Genomic DNA, 20,046 nt, shown 5'->3' with positions numbered 1-20,046 from the left:
AGAGTCCCACTGAGTACAATGCCAGAGTAATAAATGGTCAAACAGAGAACGGAAGCATCTCGTGCTCCACACTGGAAAGAAACAGCTTCTAACAGACTACATTTCTAGAACATCTAGAAATACAAGCCACATTGACACGAAGCAGGATCCAGTCGAGTTGTCAAACCCAGATACCCAACTGGATCGAGAGAGGGGAGGGAAATGCACAGAAAGGGGTCTCACCTGGATTCCAGTGCTGGCAAACAATGACTGTGAAATAAATTCAGCCTACAACTTGGCTTCAAGATTAAATTTAATTCAGCTTGGAAGGTAAACAGTAACATTTCAGGGTGAGTTTGTTCCAAATACAAGTGTCTGTTTTCAGCTCAGGACCTGGCCAACTGTGTATATGTGCCCAGTGAGCAGCCATTTCTCTCTGTGGTGGGTCAGAGTTCGTGGCCAGGGCTTTGAGAGGTCAAGATTCACTGTCCGAGGTGGAGCTCTCCCGACTAATTTCAATCTGCAGCGAGGGGAGGTTGTCTAATCGACTCTTCTTGTGTGATCGCTCCTTTTCTCTGATCAGAGCACCCCATGCACGTTGGAGCTCAGTGTCATCATCCTCATCCTTTTCTTCTTTCACCACTTGTTCCTCCTCTTTCTCTGTGGCTGGCTCTTTCTCTGCCTCTTTCTCCACAATCTTCTCAGTCTTCCCTGGGGGTTTGCCAAGACGGTTCCATAAGCTCCCTGTTAGGAAGAAGACAGCAGAATTAAAACCAGCTCCAGGCTTTCTGATACGCGTGCTTTAAAAAAGGTTTTCTGACAGTTTGGAGATTGAGGCAGCAAAAACAACCAACATTCCTAGTCAGCTCTGATTATTTAGAACATAGAACATTCCAGCGCAGTACAGGCCCTTCGGCCCTCGATGTTGTGCCGACCTGTCATACCGATCTCAAGCCCATCTAACCTACACTATTCCATGTACGTCCATATGCTTGTCCAATGACAACTTAAATGTACCTAAAGTTGGCGAATCTACTACCGTTGCAGGCAAAGCGTTCCATTCCCTTACTACTCTCTGAGTAAACAAACTACCTCTGACATCTGTCCTATATCTTTCACCCCTCAATTTAAAGCTATGCCCCCTCGTGCTCGCTGTCACCATTCTCGGAAAAAGGCTTTCACTATCCACCCTATCTAACCCTCTGATTATCTTATATATTTCAATTAAGTCACCTCTCAACCTTCTTGTTCCGATGTTTATACTTCTGTAGCGCCTTTCAGAAACCAGCCCCTCAACCAGTATTCCAGTGATAGTAGGAACTGCTGATTGTGGAGAATCTGAGATAACAAGGTGTGGAGCTGGATGAACACAGCAGGCCAAGCAGCATCAGAGGAGCAGGAAAGCTGACGTTTCGCATCGAAATGCAGAAATTCTGAAGAAGGGTCTCTACCCGCAACATCAACTTTCCTGCTCCCCTGATGCTGCTTGACCTGCTGTGTGCATGAAGCTTCACACCATGTTACCAGTACTCCAGTGGGTTTTTTTTTTAAATGCAGTCAAGGTATTGATACAACTGACAGGAGGCCAATATGTACACAGCAAGATTCCAGATTACAGTTTCTAAAAACTGTGTTTTTTGAGGGGTAACTATTGACTAAAAAAAAAACAAAAACAACAAAAACTCACTAGCACTTCTGATAAGTCATGGATTGTTTTAAAGTATCAGCATCACTGACAAGATCACCATTATTGGTTAAGAGAAGTTTACAGCACAGGCCCATAATGTCTGTACTGGTCAACAGCGAACTGACACCAATCCCACTTTCCACCTTCTGGCTCAGAGGGCTAAACAGGTTGGGACTCTACTCCCTGAAGTTTAGAAGAATAAGATTATCTCACTGAAACATTGGATTTTTAAGGGGCTGGACAGGATGTTTCTCTTCATGGGACAGTCTACAACTAGACGGGATATCTCAGAATAATCTAAGACTGAGGTGAGAAGGACTTTATTTGGCTCAGAGGGTTTGAGTGTCTCTGGAAGACCTTGCCACAGAGAGCTGTGCGGACAGAGTCCTTGTGTATATTTGAGGCTGAGATAGGTAGATTCTTATCAGTTAGTGAATTGAGGGTCACGGGGAAAAGGGCAGGATAGAGGAATGCCGGGTCAGCCATGATTCACTAAATGGTGAAGTAGGCCTGAGGGACAGAGTGGCCTAATGCTGTTTTATTTCTTATGGTTTTAACTAAATCCTGCTCAAATAGCAGTTTTTGACTCGACTCTCCTTTCAGACTGAGGGGTCCAGGCTCACCACCACACTTTGGGTGAAAGCATTCCCCGTCAATTCTCTGCTTAGTCTTCTACCTCTGACCTTTGAACTATGCCCCTTGGTTATTCATGCCTCTGCTATTGGGAGAAAAAGCCTTTCTGTTGACCTTTTTGATGCCCTTTGTAAGGTTATGCACCTGTGTCAGGTCCACACTCAACCTTAACTGCTCCGATAATAACAAGCCCAGCCTCTCCAACCGCCCTTCCTGGCTCAGAGACTCCAGCCCAGGCAGTATCCTGGTGAATCTCCTCTGCACTCTCTCTACCACAACCACATCGTTCCTAAAATGTGGTGACCAGAACTGCACAAAAACCGAAAGAACTGTGGATGCCGTAAATCAGGAACAAAAACAAAGTTGCTGGAAAAGCCCAGCAGGTCTGGCAGCATCCGTGAGGGAAAGCCTTTCGGGTCCGGTGACCCTTCCTCGGAACTACACACTGGACTTCAACCAGACTTTTTAAAATTATTCATTTGTTGGATGTGGGCATCTCAGGCTGGGCCCAGCATTTATTCCCCGTCCCTAGTTGCCCCTTGAGAAGGTGGGGATGAGCTGCCTGCTTGAACCACTGCAGTCCGTGTGCTGTGGGTTGACCCACAATGTCCTTAGGGAGGGAATTCTAGGATCTTAACCCAGGAACAGTGATATATTTCCAAATCAGGATGGTGAGTGGAACTTGGAGAGAGGTGGTGGTGTTCCCATGTATCTGCTGCCCTTGTCCTTCTCAATGGAAGTGGGTCATGGGTTTGGAAGGTGCTTCCTGAGGATCTTTGGTGAATTTCTGCAGTGCATCTTGTAGATAGTACACACTGCTGCGACTGAGCGTCGGTGGTGGAGGGAGTGGGATGTTTGTGGATGTGGTGCCAATCAAGGGGGGGCTGCTTTGTCCTGGATGGTGTTGAGCTTCTTGAGCTTTGTTGGAGCTGCCCCCATCGAGGGGCAAGTGGGGGGTATTCCATCGCACTCTGACCTGTGCCTTGTAGATGGTGGACAGGCTTTGAGGAGTCAGGAGGTGAGTTACTCGCTGCAGTATTCCCGCCTTCTGGCCATTCGAGTTTCTGGTCAATGGTAACCCCCAGAATGTGGATAGTGCGGGATTCAGTGATGGTAACACCATTGAATGTCAAAGGATGGTGGTTAGATTGTCTCTTATTGGTGATGGTCATAGCCTGGCATTTGTGTGGCACAAATGTCACTTGCCACTTGTCAGTCCAAGCCTGGATACTGTCCAGATCTTGCTGCATGTGAACATGGACTGCTTCAGTATCTGAGGAGTCACAAATGGTGTTGAACATTGTGTAATCATCGGCAAACATCCCCAATTCTGACCTTATGGTGGACGGAAGGCCGTTGATGAAACAGCTGAAGATGGTTGGGCCTAGGACACTACCCTGAGGAACTCCTGCTGGGATGTCCTGGAGCTGAGATGATTGACCTCCCACAACCACGACCGTCATCCTATGTGTCAGGTATGACTCCAACCACCGGAGAGTTTGCCCCCAGATACCCATCGACTCCAGTTTGTCCAGTGCTCCCTGATGCCACACTTGGTCGAACGCAGCTTAGCTATGAAGGGCTGTCACTCTCACCTCACCTCTGGAATTCAGCTCTTTTGTCCATGTTTGAACCAAGGCTGGAATGAGGCCAGGAGCTGAGTGGCCCTGCCGGAACCCAAACTGGGCATCACTGAGCAGGTACTGCTTGATAGCAGTCGATGACACCTTCCATCATTTTATTGATGATCGAGAGGAGACTGATGAGGCAATAATAGGCTGGGTTGGATTTGTCCCATTTTTTGACTACAAGACATGCTTGGGCAATTTTCCACATTGTCGGGTAGATACCAGTGTTGTAGCTGTTCTGGAACAGCTTAGCAAGGGGAGCAGCAAGCTATGGAGCACAAGTCTTCAGTACTATTGCTGGAATGTTGTCACGGCCGGTAGCTTTTGCAGTATCCAGTGTCTCCAAGCGTTTCTTGATCTCATGTGGAGTAAATCGAATTGGCTGAAGACTCGTATCTGTAGTGCTGGGGGCCACTGAAGGAGGCAGAGATGGATCATCCACTTGGCACTTCTGGCCTGAAGATTGCTGCGAATACTTCAGCCTTACCTTGTGCACTGATGTTCTGGGCTCCTCTATCATTGAGGATGGGGATATTTGTGGAGCCTCCTCCTCCAGTGAGTTGTTAACTGTCCATCACCATTCACGACTGGATGTGGCAGGACTGCAGATCTTCGATCTGATCCACTGGTTGTGGGATTGGTTAGCTCTGTCTATCGCTTGCTGCTTTCACTGTTTGGCGTGCAAGTAGTCCTGTTTGGTAGCTTCACCAGGTTGACACCTCATCTTGAGGTCTGCCCTCCTGCACTCTCCATTGAGCCAGGACTGACCCCTTGGCTTGATGGTAATGGTTGAATGGGAGTTATGCCAGGCCATGAGGCTACAGATTGTGCTGGAGTACAATTCTGCTGTTGTCGATGGCCCACAGCACCTCATGGATGCACAGTCTTGAGGTGCTAGATCTGTGAGAAGTCTGTCCCATTTAGCACAGTGATAGTACCACACAACACCATGGAGGTTGTTCTCAACGTGAAGGCGGGACTTTGTCTCCACAACAGCTGTGCGATGGTCACTCTTACCAATACTGTCATGGACAAATGCAACTGTAGCAGGCAGATTTGTAACGACAAGGTCAAGTATGTTTTTCCCTCTTGTTGGTTCCCTCACCATCTGCTGCAGACCCAGTCTAGCAGCTATGTCCTTTAGGACCCGACCAGCTCAAGCTGTAGTACTGCTGCCAAGCCTCTCTTGGTGGTAGACATTGAAAACCCCCAACCAGAGTACATTTTGTGCCTTTGCCATCCTCAGTGCTTCGTCTAAGTGTTGTTCAACATTGAGGCGTACTGATTCATCAGCTGAGGGAGGACAGCATGTGGTGATCAGCAGATTTCATTGCTTCGAGTTAAACATGGACAATGAGACTTCATGGGGTCCGGAGTCAATGTTGAGGACTCTCAGAGCAACTCACTCCCGACTGCATATCACTGTGCTGGGTCCGCTCTGCCAGTGAGACATCTAGCATTATCTCCCTGTTCTTATACTCTATGCCTTGGCTAATAAACATAAGTATACCTTCTTAACCACCTTACCTACCTGTCCTGGTACCTCCCGGGATTTCTGGATCTACACACAGACCAAGGCCCCTATGATCTTCAGCACTTCCCAGGGTTCTATCATTCCCTGTTGGCCCTCCCGAACTGCACAACTCATACTTTTCCAGGCTGAGTTTCATTGATCAGCTGGGCAGAGCAGGGGTCGTTCTGTTGATATCCTCCTGCAGTTCACGGGCAATTCTCTCACACATTGTTTCTTTGCAGATTCGTGGATCTCTGATGCCCAGGTGCGGTGAAAGTGCAACGTTTGTCAGCGCATTGATCAAGCTACAGGTCAGCCACACAGCTTTGAGGAAACACTCCTCACTATTTATCACTCTACCAATTAGTGTGTCATGCGCAAACTTCTTGATTATCCCCCCTGGCTTCCCTCAACAAAGCCGCCTGATTGTAGCTTTCGTATTTCTCTATTTTTGTCCAGCTGTCTGACAGACTGGGCACTCTATTATTAAACAGGACAGAAAGGCCCTAAGACTTACCGCTCTTCTTGCTCTTGTCAGGTGTGTAGCTCCTGCTGTCGTGCTTGGGGAAGCCCAGCCTGCTGTGAACGTCTGTGTGCGGCTCCCTGCGGGTGACAGAGATGCTGCTAGGCTGTGGTGAGTGTGGTCTCTTCCCCAGCCGCTGCCTGACACCTGAAACCAATACAAGGAGGACACCATCAGACCCAGAACCAGCACAGAACACCTTCATAGGACAAGACTGCAGTCAGACAGTGCAGGACACCATTCAGCCCATCATGTTTCTGCAGTAATCCCTCGTCTTTTCTTTTCCCCAGGAAGCCCTGCTGGAAATTCCTCGTTGAGCTTTTAATTGTTTTGACCATTCCTGCCGAAGCTGCTTCCCCTGTGTTTTAACACTGGGCAATCTCTTGTGTTGTTAAAAACAGACTCTTCTCTGTGCACCAATGGAAACAGTTTTTCCCAGTTACTGCTTTCAAAACCCTCCATGATCTACAACACCTCAAATAAATCTCCCCTCATCATTCCTTTTATGGAATGATCTGGCTTCTCCAGCCCCTCCAGGTGAGTGAGCTTAATCAAATGGTTTTATCTTCCCTGAAAAACAGGTGGTTTGTTGGACAGATCAGGTTCTACAATGTCGTCAACATTCAAAAATCTAAAGAACGTGGACAACAGGAAATACAACCTGCTGACACTACAGGTTGTTAGAGTTATGTCTATTCTCCCCTGAGTGCTTGGATGAGTACAGTGGGCTGCAGGGGTACAGAGGGTGCAGATTAATACCAGTGCCAGTGACTGAGCTGCTGCCACCTCCAGCAGGTTGCTGCCTCTCTGCGAGCTGCCGTTTCTCCTCCAGCAGCAACCTCACATCTGACACCTTCTCTGTCGACAGCCTGGCTCCAATGCGGTTCCGCAGATTGCTCGATACAATCGTCATGCTAGCCTCTGGCTTTATCGAATTCCTAGAGAGCACAGGGGAGGTTGTTAGTAAACACGACACTGATGGGAGCACGTCACACCAACAGTTTGCTTTTTTAAAAATTCTTTCATGAAACGAGAGCGGTGCTGTGAAAGCCAGCATTTCCTGCCCACCCCTTGCTGCCATTAAACTGACGGCAGTGAAGAAGGAAACCACATTTCTAACAGTTACGAGTAGGCCAGATCAGGTAAGGGTGGCAGATTTCCTTCCCCAAACGACACTGATGAAGCAGATGGATTTTTACAACTGATAATAATTTCCAGGTCACTATCACCAAAACTTGCTTTTAATTCATCCCATCAGTTGCCTTGCTGGGATTTGAACCCGGCTCCCCCAGACGTGAGCCTGGTTTCTGGATTACTGTCAGTGACATTACCACAACGTCACCATCAATTTGCTTTAAAGCCCAAAAAAGTGTCAATCTGGATAAACTGCATTTAGTTCTGGGCACCAGAGAACCTGGGGCTGAAAAGGTTAAAGTCTGAGGGGTGGGTCAATACGTCAGATTTGCAATCCCTTGGATTTTGGACTGTAAGGAGTTAATGGAGATTTCTGCTTCAGGTTCTGAAGAACAATCATACTGGATTCAAAATGTTAACTCAGTTTCTCTATCCATAAATGCTGAAGTCACATGATACCAGATTATAGCCCAACAGGTTTATCTGAAATCACAAGCTGAGTTTCTGGTCAATGATAACCCCCAGGATGTTGCTAATGGGGGATTCAGTGATGTTAACACCATTGAATGCCATGGGGCAGTAGTTAGATGATCTCTTATTCGTTATGATCATATCCTGGCATTTGTGTTGCACGAATGTTACACATCAGTTGCTGGCCCAAGCCTGGATACTGTCCAGATCTTACTGCATTTGAACATGGACTGCTTCAGTATCCGAGGAGTCACAAATGATGCTGAACATTGTGTAATCATTGGCGAACATCCCCACTTCTGAACCTATCAACCAGTGATAGTTCATGTCGCCTAACAAAGGAGCAGCATTCCAAAAGTTTGCGATTTCTAATAGGCTTGTTGTTGTGACTTCTGACATTGTACACCCTGGTACAACACAGCACCTCCACTCCATAGATGCTGTCGGACCTGCCACGTCTCCACACCATTTTCTGTTTTATTTCAGATTTCCACAGCATTTGGCTGTTATTTTACTATTTGATGCCCACATCCCACAAACTAATAAATTTTAAAAAGTTAGTTTCTAGCCCCTCTCCTTACTTCTTGTACCAAAGTAGCAACTGATTGTTGGGGAGCAGCCAGCAGGCAGCACTGGACAGAGTACACAGCAAATAAGGCCCTTCCCGACCGGTCCACAGCCGGGAGCCCCTCACTGTCACCACATTTTGCTAAAATACTCCAGGAGCCAGCACGGGGGAAATCAAACTGGAGGAACGTTTGGGTAACACTCACCGAATAGTCTTCAACCGAGCCTCCACTTCGTCTGCATACATTGTCATCTTGAGACTCTTCTTGGGTGATGGCATTGAGATCATCTTCAGCTCCAGATCATAGTCCATCTCATCAGAATCCGAGCCCCGGGGACTGAAGTGTCCACCAGTGTGGCCCTCATTGCGATATTCCACCACCACACGGTCGTCTGCCTCCATCTCCTGCTCCGTATCATCCTCCTCTTCATCCTCCTCCTGAATCGGTTCCTCAGGAACATTCCCCAGACCTGATAACAACAAAACCCATCGATCCACCTTCGAGCTAACTGTAAAACCTTCAACGAGGGAGCCCCAATAGGAAACGTGACCCGCTATTGTTCGCTCACCAGCCAGCATCAACCTCCCCTCCCAATCTTCCCAGAGAGAGACAACAGCTGTCCTTCTCCCTCCTTCCTCCCAACCCTTCAGGAACCCACGTGCTTGCTGTTTCACCACCCTCTTCGATTTCGGATCGAATGTTCACAGCTCACCAGGTGGCTTCGCCCCATACTGTGAGCCCAAATGTGGACTGAGTTGATCACTTTGTAGAAAACCTCCGTCAGTTGCTAATCTGACCCTGTGCATCCTCAGACCTGCCATTTTTATACTTTACCACCCCCGGCGTCCCGCACCCCCCAACCCCAACCCGCCATCTCCTAGGGTCACCCCACACCCCGCCTTCCGGCATTCTCTGCCCACCTGCATCTGTCCCCCACCAACTCCCCCCCACCCCAAGCCATTCCCAGCGTCCCGCCACCTCCCGGCATCTCACCCCTCCCGCCCCTACCAGCATCCCCCACCCCACCATCTCCAACTGCCTTGCACCATCATTTCCAGTTGTTTGTATTCACTCCTCTCTACACTGTCTTCTCCTTCACTTCCCCTGACGAGGGCCATCCAGTTGTAATCAAGGCCAAAGACTGTCTCCCCAAAGACACCCTCATCCATCCTGGCCACAGGCCTCTATCCGTGCCCTCGCAAAAGTTGACTGACCAGAGTGATGGTGTTTATAACGTGATGTCAGTCCCACATCATCAGGCAGGAAGGATTTCCTCTTCAAAATGTCTCTCTGAATCCGCCGGGCATGATACCGTCGCTTCCTGGAGGCAGGTAACGTAACAAATGTTAAATCAGAAACAAACCAGGTCCTCATTCAACTGCCACCAAGAGAAGACAGGGCACAGAAGATAACCATGGGGTGGCACAGCTCTCCCTGGCCAGCCGTCCCCTGTAGTTTCACAGCCCCGCACAGTCAAGAGGCGCTGCCCAGCCTTAGCTGGTGCCAACTTAGTCTTTGAAACTGACCAGCAAGATGCTCAGAACCATCAAAAACACAATGAATAACCAAGATAAGACAGACAAGCACAGGCTCAAGGCCGAGTGAACCCAGTGGGATTGGGTGCTCTGAACGGTATGTGTTAATGGGAGGAGTATGACAGGTAGGGGAGATGACCTTAGAGCTTGGAATTATACTTATAACTATGATGTTGTAGCTGTTACTTAGTCCTTGGTTGAGACAAGGACTAAACTGGCAGCTTAATGTTTCTGGATTTAGATGTTTCGGGTGAGATAGGGGTGTAAAAGAGGTGGGAGGGGGTTGTGTAACTGATAAGGGAGAATATCACAGCTGTACTGAGGGGGGAATATCTTGCGCTCATCCAGCGAGGCATTATGGGTAGAGCTCAGGAACAGGAAGGTACAGTTACATCAATGAGATTGTACTACAGGCCTCCCGGTAGCCAGTGGGAGATACAGGAATAGATATGTGGATAGATTATGGAAAATTGTAAGAACAACAGGATTGTTGTGGTGAGTGATTTTTAACTTGTATTGATTTGAACTTGGTGGTTAGTGCCAGGGGTTTGGATGGGGGTGAATGTGTTAGGTCTGTGAAAGAGGGCATTTTGAAACAATATTTAAGTAGTGCAACTGGGGATGGGGCCAGACTGGACCCAGGTATCTGGGAAACAGCCTGGCCAGGTAATCAAAGTTTCAGTGTGGGAGCATTTCAGGAGCAATGACCATAATTCTCTGAGTTTTAAGTTACTTATGGATAAGGATAAGCGTAGTCCTTAGGTGAAAGTATCTTAGGGAGATAACAGCCACAACATCAGGAAGAAACTGTGGAATGTAGATTGGAGGCAGCTGTTTGAATGTATATTCACACCTGGCATGTGGGGAATCTTAGAAAGGCCAGTTGTTTGGATTCAGGAGCATCATGTTCCTGTGAAAATGTAGGATAAGGATGGCAAGATTCAGGAACCTTGGATGACAAGTGAAATTGAGAGTTTGGTCAGACAGAAAGAGGAGTCACTCACAAGGTCTAGGAAACTTTAGACAAAGCCCCTAAAGAATACAAAGGCAGCAGGGAAGAACTCAAACAAGGAATTAGAAGGGCTAAAAGAGGCCCTGAAATGAATTTGGCAAACAAGATTATGGAAAATCCCACAGTGTTTTATACATACATATGGAGCAAGAGGGTAGTTAGGGAAAGGGTAGGTCCACTCAAGGACAGAGGGATTTATGCATGGAGCCAGAGGAAACGGGCAACAGTGCTTAACGAATACTTTGGACTGGTATTTACAAAGGAGGAGGACATGGCCGATGGCGAGTCTCGGGAGGGGTATGTTAAAAGTGCAAAGATAGACAAGTCCCCAGGACCTGATCCCAGAGTGCTGAGGGAGGCAGGTCAGGCCAGGCTCGGTCTTACATGAAATCCTTGTGACTAGAAAATAGCCAACATTGTTCCTTTGCTCAAGAAGGGCAAGAGGGATAAATCCAGGATGAGGAGTCTTGTGTCAGTGGTAGGGAAATTATTGGAGAAGATTCTTAGGGACAGGATTTACTCACATTTGGAAAAATATGGACTTATTAGCTATAGGCAACATGACTTTAATGCTGGGAAGTGACAAGATTTTGAGAAGATTTGTAGCTCAGGTTGAGGTTCTGGATGTGAGTTTCCTCACTGAGCTGGAAGGTTAGTTTTCAGACGTTTCGTCACCATTCTAGGTAACATCATCAGTGAGCCTCCGGTGAAGCGCTGGTGTTATGTCCCGCTTTCTATTTATCTGGTTAGGTTTCCTTGGGCTGGTGATATCATTTCCTGTGTTGATGTCATTTCCAGCACTGGCGACGTCATCTCCTGTTTTTTTCTCAGAGGGTGGTAGATGGGCTCCAAATCAATGTGTTTGTTGATGGAGTTCATCAGCAAACACATTGATTTGGAGCCCATCTACCACCCTCTGAGAAAAAGAACTTGAAATGACATCACCAACACAGGAAATGACATCACCAACCCCAGGAGACCTAACCAGATAAATAGAAAGCGGGACATAACACCAGCGCTTCACCGGAGGCTCACTGATGATGTTACCTAGAATGGTGACGAAACGTCTGAAAACTAACCTTCCAGCTCAGCGAGCAAACTTACATCCAGTGACAAGATATTGACAGGCTAGAGAAATGGCGGATGGAGTTTAATCCAGACAAATGTGGGGTGATGCATTTTGGAAGATATAATTCAGGAGGGAAATATACAGTAAATGGCAGAACCTTTATAACATCAACATACAGAGGCATCTAAGCATATGGGCCCATGGTTCCCTGAAAGTGGCAACACAAGAGGCTAAGGTGACCAAGAAAGGGTATGACAAGCTTGCCTTCATTGTTCAGGGCACAGAGTATAAAAATTGGCAAAGTCCTGTTGCAGACTTTAGTAAGGCCACTTTTGGAATATCGTGTACAGCTTTAGCTGCCAGGATGCGGAGGCTTTGCAGAGGGTACAGAAACGGTTTACCAGCATGTTGCCTGGTTTGGAGGGTATTAGCTATGAGGAGAGGTTGGACAAACATTGTTTGTTTTCACTAAACAATAAAGGATAAGAGGTGACCAGATATAAGTTTACAAATTATGCGGGGCATGGATAGTTAGAGTCTTTATCCCAGGGTAGAAATGTCAATTACTGGGGAATATAGGGTGGACATTTCACACAGGTGTGGGAGGTAATTTTTTTTTTTAAACACACAGGGTGGTAAGTGCTTGGAATGCACTGCCAGAGGAGATGGTGGAGGCAGACACAATAGCAATATTTAAGAAACATGACGAGGTAGGGAATAGGGGCATATAGATCGCATAGAGGCAAAAGGGTTTCAGTTTAGAAAGGTATGTGCCAGCACAATTTTGATGGGCTGAATTGCCTGTTCCTATGCTGTATTATTCTTTGTGGGAGCCTGCACTCTCCACCCTACCACCCAGCAGCAGTGACCGTTCCCCACCAGGCCACCTCCTTACTCACCAGGAATTTGATAGGATCCCCTTCATCCCACCGTAGTTTGGATTTCCATATTTCATGTAATACTGACTCCGTCTCGCTGCTCCCAATTCCTTCCGATCATCTGTAAATCAGTGCAGTTGTCACTAACAGCCTGGCAGCCCAGGAAAAACATTTCAACAACTCGACAACTTCCAGAATACTGAAAAGCCCAACCTCGTCCCGAATACCCACAAAGCCACAGACACAAAGGTACCAGGCTCAATCCTGAGACATCATGCTTCTTGGGTTAGTCATGGGGGAATGAATCATTGATTATGGGGACAACGGGAGAGCAGAGTGTGAGAGAGAGAGAGAGAGAGAGAGAGAGAGACAGAGCAAGTGAACCGGACCCCACTCACCTTTTGTGGCAAATCGAAGTTGCAGTTTGTTTCCCTGGGGGGCCCTTATTGCCTGCCGCAAATCATTCCGAAGGATCGAAGCTTGTTCAGCCTGTGACAGTGTGTCCAACTAGCCATGGAAACAACAGAAATAACTTAAATGGTTCAGTGATTGCTGCTCAGTGCTTGCACAGGCTGTGTGTCAAAATAAAATGACCCGAAAGCCTCAAGCTCGGTTGGCGCTCAGCTTGAAACAAGAAACGCATGGTACCATTCAGCACACCAGCTTCAGGCTGTTTCAATGACAACCAGAGATCTGGGCGATGTATTTTCATTCACTCGTGGGACGTGGGCGTCCGTGGTGTGGCTGGGCCCAGCATTTATCACCTGTCCCTCATTGCCCCTTGAGAAGGTGGGGGTGAGCTGCCTTCTTGAACTGCTGCAGTCCACGTGCTGTGGGTTGACCCACGATGCCCTTAGGGAGGGAATTCCAGCTTCATAAATGCCAGCACAGGACCTGGACTGCCCGAAGGCTGCAGGGAAATGACCATTATTGCTGCGATGGGTTAGACTGGAGGGGGACGGTTAGAGAAAGCAAAACACCAATTTGTTGCCTGGAAGTGTATTTGACAAACTCTGGAGAATAATGGGACTGAGTATACTTTGGGGAGTGAAAGAAATTCTATGAAGAGAAATAGGACCTAAAGAAGACCACTCAGCCCATCCAGTCTGCTCTGCCTCAAGCTTCACTCTTTCCTTCTCTAACCGAATTCTTCGGTTTCCTTTGTGCCAAAAGTAAACTATTTCTGACTTGAATAAATGCAACAGTTGGTGACATACCTCACTGTCTGTCATGCTGGCCTTGCACTCCACCTCCTCGGAGTCTCTAGGCTCCTTCTCCAACTCGCCCTCTTCTTCCTCCTCTTCATTGTCAGCTCTCTCAGCCGTCTCCTGCTCACTGGAGCTATCTGCATCAAAACAGGGAGAAATTATTCAGCAGAGAAACATGAACCCTGCAAAGAACTGATTGACAGCAATTATGAATGTTGTTAAGTATGACAGTGGCATTATAGATTCATACAGCACGGAGACAAGCCCTTCAATCCAACCAGTCCACACTGAACATGATCCCAAACTAAACTAGACCCACCTGCTTGTGCTTGGTGGGTGCTATCCCACCAAACCTTTCCTATTCCTGTCTTTTAAATGCTGTAACTGTGTCCAAATCCTCCACTTCACCTGCAGTTCATTCGACACATGAACCACTCTGTGTAAAAAAAGTCCTGAAGTCCTTTTTAAAATCTTACTCCTCTCACCTTGAAAATATGTTCCTTAGTTTTGAACACCCCCACCCTAGCAAAAAGACATCTGCCATTCGCCCTGTCTGTACCCCTCATGATTTTATAATTTTTTAAATTGTCACTAATCTCATCCCTCAACCTCCTACACACCAGTGAAAAAGTCCCAGTCTTTCCCTTCTGTTTTTTATACCTCAAATCCTCCATTCCTGGTAAATCTTTTCTGAACTCTCTCCAGTTTAATAATATCCTTCCTATAGCAGGGTAACTATAATGAAGAGGCCTCATCAATGTCCTGAAAAACCTGAACATGACGTCCCAACTCCTATACTCAAAGGACAGAGCAATGATGGCAAGCGTGCTAAATGTCTTAACCATCCTGCCTAACTGTGACGCAACTTTCAAAGCATTATGTACCTGAGCCCCTAGGCCTCCCTGTTCTACAATGCTACCCAAGGCCCTTCCATTAATTGTATAAATCCTGCCTTCGTTTGTTAGCAGAATGCAATACCTCACGTTTATCAAAAGCAAACTCCATCTGCCCATCTTCAGCCCACTGACCCAAATAGTCAAAGTCTCTTTGCAATCTTGGACAACCTTCTTCACTGTCCACAATACCACCAATTTTAGGGTCATTCACAAACTTACTAACCATGCCTCCTATATGCTCATCAAAATCGTTTGCATAAATGACAAACAAAAACAGACCCAGCACTGATCCCTGTGGCACAATGCTGGCCAAAGGCCTCCAGGCCTCGTCTCATTAGTCTACCACATGCACCTTGTCACAGGCTTCACTAAAGTCCAAGTAAACGTCTACTGTTCTGCCCTCATCAAAAACCTCTATCAAGTTTATGAGACGTGGCTTTGCTCACACAGTAGGTACAGACCGAGTTAGATCCAACTGAGGTTTGGGCACCTGGCAAATTAAACCTGGTTTGCTCTACTGATTGGCAGCAAGCCAACTGGATTAAAATGAGGAAATTCAACTTACAATGGAATAAATTCAAGCTGTGTGGCACTCGATAATATCACTAAAGGAAGACAAGGACTTAACAGTGTAACATCAGAAGTGCATCACATAACTAAAGCACTGACTTACAAATCATACCTGTCTGCAGCATTAAACACACCCTTGGAGCCACTGAAAGCTGGTCTCAACGTAAAGATGAAAGCTACTCTGTGTGGGGCACACAGTGCCTGGCTATAACTGAGCCACACTGATCAAAATGTTCAGTGTTCTACTTGCTGCTGTTTGCTGTGTTTGTTTATTACAGGCCGAGGCTGTGTTGCAGGTTAGGCCAATATCCCCAGGAACAGTCCCTGACGCGAGGTGGGGGGGGTGACAAATAATTGAGCACGGTTTCGCTATTTTGATTCCTTGCCCAAGCCCGGCTGGAAAGGGAGGAGAGGGCTCACAAACAGACTGGGCTGTGGTGTGTCTCAGTATGTTCCGCCAACAGTTACTTTTTAGAAAAGACAACTTAGCACGAAGTTTCTTCAGAGCCACAGATTCTTACAGCATGACAGGAGGCCATTCAGCCCATTGTGCCTGTGAAAGACATTTCCAATTAGCTTGATCTCACTGCCCTTTTCCCAAAGCCCATTAATGCTTTCTACTCGAAATGAACAAGGAGGTATATTTGTGGATGGGAAGATCGTATTACTAAAAAAGCTGAAGGAGCTGGGGTTCTTTATTGAAGACAATAGTAAGTGACTTTAAAATGTTTGTAGGGATTTGACTTTGTAGCCAGCGAGAAAGTCCATGAGGAAGCTTTGGCACTGAGCTGATTGCCTGTTACCACACAGTAAATACAATACATTGCATGACCCGCTATGGCATTCGTCAGAATGCTTACAGCAAACAATCCAGATTCAAGGCACCAAAATATGATCTAACAGTCAGAGTGGTCTGGGCCGCAGGGAAATTCTCACTGTGCTAGAGGCTGTTCTCAGGTCCCTGTATAACTACCTCTAACGTACGTACATTTTTCTTAAATAAGGAGACCACAACTGTGCAGAGTATCCAGAAGTGACTGTGTTAATACCCTGTACAAATGCAACAAAACTGCCTGACTTTCAAATTCCATTTCCCTTGCAATAAACAATAACATTTCATTTGCCTTCCTAATCACTTGCTGTTTCTGCAGACTAATCTTTTGAGATTAATCTAACAGGACACCCCGATCCCTTGGGGTTCTACTTTCTCTCTCTCTCCAGTTAAATAACTTTCCTATTCTGACAAAATGGACAAATTCACATTTGTCATAGATAGGGGAATGTTACTTAAAGGGATGATGATGGATAGGCAACGGCATACATTGAGAGAACACATTAACGACCTCTACATTTGTTCACTCCTGCCGGGTGCAAAAGTAAAATGGGGACGGTGACCAAACCATGGCTTCCAAGGGAAATTGGAGACAGTATTAGATCTGAGGGAGAGGCAAACAAATCGGCCAGAAATAACAACACACCTGAGGACTGGGAAAAGAATTCAACAAAAGAGAACAAAGGGGTTGATCGTGAAAGAGAAAACAGAGTAAGCTGGTGGGGAACGTAAAAAAACTGACTGTAAAAGTTTCTATAGGTATGTGAGGCGAAACAGATTGGTGAAGACAAATGCAGGTCCCTTACAGTCAGAAACAGGGGAATTTATAAATGGGAAACAAAGAAATGACTGACCAAGTAAATACATACTTTCATTCTGTCTTCACAAAGAAGGATATGTATGAGAAGTTGGGGATCACTGGGTTTAGAGAGACGGAGGAACTGAAGGAAATTGATATTAGTGTGGGAATGGTGCTGGGGACATTGATGGGATTGAAGGCAGATAAATCGCAGGCCCTGATAATCCACATCCCAGAGTAGTGAAGGTAGTGGCCCTAGAAATAGTTGATGCATCGGTGATCAACTTCCAGATTCTCCAGAACCTTGTGCAATACCTACAGATTGGAGGAAAGCGAACGTAACCGCTCTATTTAACAAGTACATCAGAGACACCAGTCACTTGAAGATAAGCTGCAGGTGCAAGAGGCAATGAAGAAGGTAAATGGTATGAGGCCCTCAATGAGTGGATCTGAGTAGAGCATCAGGGACGTTGTGCTGAAATCATACAGGGCATTCATTGAGGCCAGACCTGGAGTAGTGTGCGCACTTTTGGTTTCATCATATGAGGAAGGATAACCTTGCTAGAGAGGGAGTGCAGCAAAGATTTCCCAGGCTGCAGAATTCACTATCACAGGAAACTGACAAGATCAAAACATCGTATCATGCCGAGGAGGAACTGGATAAAGCACACGGAGCTAAAGAAGTCAAGGAACGTGAGGGAAAAGCAGGAATACGCTATCGAGTTGGATGATCAGTCATGATCATACTGAATGGTGCAGCAGGCTCCAGGGGCTAAACAGCCTACTCCTGCTCCTACTGCCTCTGTTTGTATGAGCTAAAATAAATTAGTTAAATATGCCTACCCTTGTACACAACCATATCAACTCTGATTAACTGCACTGAGATTTTCTAAGTGCCCTATTATCTCATTAATAATAGATTTGAGCATTTTCCCTCCAATAGACGCTAACTGACCAAGCAGCATCTCAGGAGCACAAAAGCTGACGTTTCGGGCCTAGACCCTTCATCAGACCCTCTCTGATGAAGGGTCTAGGCCTGAAACGTCAGCTTTTGTGCTCCTGAGATGCTGCTTGGCCTGCTGTGTTCATCCAGCCTCACAATTTATTATCTTGGAATTCTCCAGCATCTGCAGTTCCCATTATCTCTGACGCTAACTGACCTGCAGCTTTCCGCTTTCCACTTTCCTTCTTTCTTCAACAGAGAGGTCACATTCACTTTTTCCAATCTAATGGGATCTTTCCAGAATCTCAGGAAGTTCACAAAATTGAAACCAACAATATCTGTAGTCTCAGCAGTCATTTACATCAGAGGATGATATCGTCAGGGCCAAAGGACTGGTCAGATTTCAGTTTGAATAATCTGCAAAATACTTAAGGGCGGGTGCAGGCAACACGTTTTCCCTGGTTGTAAACTGGTGGCATTGTTTAAAAATAAGAACAAAACAGAGATTGGTTGGCTTGATGAGCTGGTTCGTTGTTCCACAGACGTTCTGTTACCCTGCTGGGTAACATCCTCAGTGCAGCCTCCGATGAAGTGCTGTTGTGTTCTCCCGCTGGGTTTTAGCTTGTCCCAGGATCTTGGTGTTGTCCAAATCGTACACCAAGATCCCGGGACAAGCAAAGCAGAGACAGGCTCGGGAGTTCCTAAAAGCCTGGTAACTCCACGAAGAAAACCAACAACAAACACATACAACTCGACCCCATATACACTCCGCTGCGAAGGAAAGCTGGAAGCGAGGCGATGCAGCTCAACGGGCCCCAGAGTTTAAAAACCGGGCAGGAGAATGCTTCATCGGAGGCTGCACTGAGGATGTTAGCCAGCACGGTAACGGAACCGCTGCAGAATAATACACCACAACATCCACAGCCCGAGCTACAAACCTACTCCAAAACCTAAGAGAGATACAGTTTAAGGTCAAAGTGAGAAGATTTTTATTTTGCTCAGAGAGTTGTGTACCTTTGCAACTCTCAATGTGAGCAAGCTGTGAATGCTCCAACTTTGAGAGTGGGTAAAGTGTGACGAATGCTTGAACATCAATGGTGTAAAGCATTATGAAAACAGTGAGAGTAAAAAGTACTGAACTGTTTGATCAGACATGATTGTAATAAATGGTAGAGCAGGTTCCAAGAGCTAAATGGTCTCCTCCTGTTACTATACTCCTTTCACCCTCTGGGTTCATCATGATTTCTGGGATATTATTTGTATCGGCTACAGTTAAAATAGGTGCAAAATCCCTGTTCAGTTCATCTGCCATTTCTTTATTTTTCATCCTTAATTCCCAGGTTCATTCTGTTCAGACCAATGCTCACTTTACACATTCTTCCCTTTTAAATACTTGTAGAAACTCTCACGATCTGTTTTTACATTTCTAACTAGCTTTCTCTCATACTCTCACTCCCTTCCTTATCGATATTTCAGTCTTTTGCTGTGGTTCGTACATATTTTGACCAAACAGCTAACCAGTCACACTTCAATCTCCCCTTCCCCTACTGCATCCCTAAACCAGCCCAGTTCGTCCCCTCCCCCCACTGCACCACACAACCAGCCCAGCTCTTCCCCCCCACCCACTGCATCCCAATACCAGTCCAACCTGTCTCTGCCTCCTTAACCGGTTCTTCCTCTCACCCATCCCTTCCTCCCACCCCAAGCCGCACCCCCATCTACCTACTAACCTCATCCCACCTCCTTGACCTGTCCGTCTTCCCTGGACTGACCTATCCCCTCCCTACCTCCCTACCTATACCTTCTCCACCTATCTTTTTTACTCTCCATCTTCGGTCCGCCTCCCCCTCTCTCCCTATTTATTCCAGAACCCTCACCCCATCCCCCTCTCTGATGAAGGGTCTAGGCCCGAAACGTCAGCTTTTGTGCTCCTGAGATGCTGCTTGGCCGGCTGTGTTCATCCAGCTTCACACTTTGTTATCTTGGATTCTCCAGCATCTGCAGTTCCCATTATCTCTGACACATCTTAGTGGATTTGTGTGCTTGCTTTCAGTTTGATGTTGTATTTAACTTCCTGACTTAGACACAGATGGGCACATCCTTCCCTTAGAATCTTTCTTTCTCACTGTAACGTACTTCTCTGGAGTGTTCTAAAACACCTCCATTT

General features: G+C 46.6%; 1 protein-coding gene across 2 annotated transcripts in view; it reads right to left on the bottom strand.

The window, feature by feature from the left end:
* Positions 1-274: 274 nt before the first annotated feature.
* Positions 275-20,046, bottom strand: part of ncbp3 (nuclear cap binding subunit 3) — a 36,525-nt gene continuing 16,753 nt past the window's right edge. For both annotated transcript variants that reach the window (XM_048557450.2, XM_048557451.2), the window contains exons 6-13: positions 13,849-13,976; positions 13,030-13,138; positions 12,653-12,752; positions 9,352-9,458; positions 8,342-8,606; positions 6,723-6,901; positions 5,958-6,110; positions 275-723 (exon numbers count right to left, since the gene is read on the bottom strand). In XM_048557450.2, the coding sequence (XP_048413407.2) occupies positions 455-723; positions 5,958-6,110; positions 6,723-6,901; positions 8,342-8,606; positions 9,352-9,458; positions 12,653-12,752; positions 13,030-13,138; positions 13,849-13,976 (1,310 nt within the window). In that variant the 3' untranslated portion in view covers positions 275-454. The remainder of the gene's footprint in view (positions 724-5,957; positions 6,111-6,722; positions 6,902-8,341; positions 8,607-9,351; positions 9,459-12,652; positions 12,753-13,029; positions 13,139-13,848; positions 13,977-20,046) is intronic.

Source organism: Stegostoma tigrinum, chromosome 27, assembly GCF_030684315.1.
Source record: "Stegostoma tigrinum isolate sSteTig4 chromosome 27, sSteTig4.hap1, whole genome shotgun sequence".
Classification (NCBI taxonomy): Eukaryota; Metazoa; Chordata; class Chondrichthyes; order Orectolobiformes; family Stegostomatidae; genus Stegostoma; species Stegostoma tigrinum.
This window is presented reverse-complemented; position numbering and strand designations above follow the sequence as displayed.